Source organism: Thermobia domestica, chromosome 11 (assembly GCF_964235325.1).
Source record: "Thermobia domestica chromosome 11, izTheDome1.hap1.1, whole genome shotgun sequence".
NCBI lineage: Eukaryota > Metazoa > Arthropoda > Insecta > Zygentoma > Lepismatidae > Thermobia > Thermobia domestica.
The window spans coordinates 125,499,052-125,500,198 of NC_137464.1; the positions used below are offsets into that span (position 1 = coordinate 125,499,052).

The 1,147-nt window shown below is 45.5% G+C and overlaps 1 protein-coding gene across 1 annotated transcript; it reads right to left on the reverse strand.

Annotated features, from left to right (window-relative positions):
* Positions 1 to 585: 585 nt before the first annotated feature.
* LOC145665269 (uncharacterized) lies at positions 586 to 915 on the reverse strand. The gene has a single exon (XM_081732563.1). It carries the CDS (start codon positions 913 to 915, stop codon positions 586 to 588), a length of 330 nt encoding a protein of 109 aa, XP_081588689.1.
* Between the last annotated feature and the right edge of the window lie 232 nt (positions 916 to 1,147).

The window sequence follows — 1,147 nt, forward strand, 5'->3', positions numbered from 1 at the left end:
TTCGTCTGATAACGCAGAGCTTTCACACTTTCCAGGCGGCACCCCACCGCGTTTCCGAAAGTGATTTTGTAGTCATGAAAGGTACGGTTTCTTTCAAAATTTTCCACTTTTCAGCCGAGGCAGCAAAGCATTTATATATTCTCTGTGTGACACCAAAAAACGTCACTGCTTGGGAGTTGCATTTAGCCATGTCAGCTAAAACAAGGTTCAAATTATGGCAGCCACACGGAGTGTAAAATGCTCGACTGTTCATGCGAAGAATGTGCGCTTGAACTCCTTGGTGCTTTCCCTTCATGTTCGCACCACTGTTGTACCCCTGGCCACGACAATCGGCGATGTCGAGACCGAGGTTCGCCAGTGCGGCAAGAAGAGCTTCAGACAACCCCTTTCCTGTTGCGTTGTCCACATCCAGAAATTCGATGAAGTGCTCCTCCACGTTCACTTCCGGATCTGATACGTCCACAAAACGCAATATTAGGGACATCTTCTCTTTGTGGCCAATATCAGGCGTGCAGTCAATGATGACGCCAAAATATTTAGCAAGTTTCACTTTATCAATAATTTTCCCCTTTATTTCTGACGCCATCAGGTCGATAAGCTCGTTTTGGATCCTATGCCGAGGGAATGGTAGTGAGCCTCGTCGTTCTTAATTCGGCGGAGATGTTCTTGCATGGTTGGATCGAATTTGGCCAGCATCTCAACTAGGCCTAAAAACTGACCATTGTTCGGGGCATAAAGTTTCTCCGTTCTCCCACGAAATGCGCTGTTCTTTTCGGCAAGGTACCATACAATCGCTAGAATTCTTGGTAACACTGCGCGCCAATGCAGCTTTTCTTTTCTAATTCGTTCTAGCATCATGTTATCAATTGCGCTACCATTGGACATTCTCCGAGCTGATTCCAACCGCGCTGTCATGCATTTAACATGATTTACAGAAACTTCGTGGTGCTGAAGTTTATCGCCAAGATGCTTCCAGTCGCAGCAGCCTTCGTTTACTAACTGGCCTCTAGTAGCTGTCGTGCCAAACAATTTACAAGGAAAGCAAAATACTCTGTCTCTGATCTTCGAATAACTTAGTCATCACCTATCCACTGTTTCTCCGTTCGGCATCCTCCGTGTAAAGAAATTGTTCAAAAAATGTCTGTTA

Excerpts from the sequence above, each read along its gene's own strand:
- LOC145665269 (XM_081732563.1), bottom strand. The coding sequence starts at position 915 with ATGACAGCGCGGTTGGAATCAGCTCGGAGAATGTCCAATGGTAGCGCA.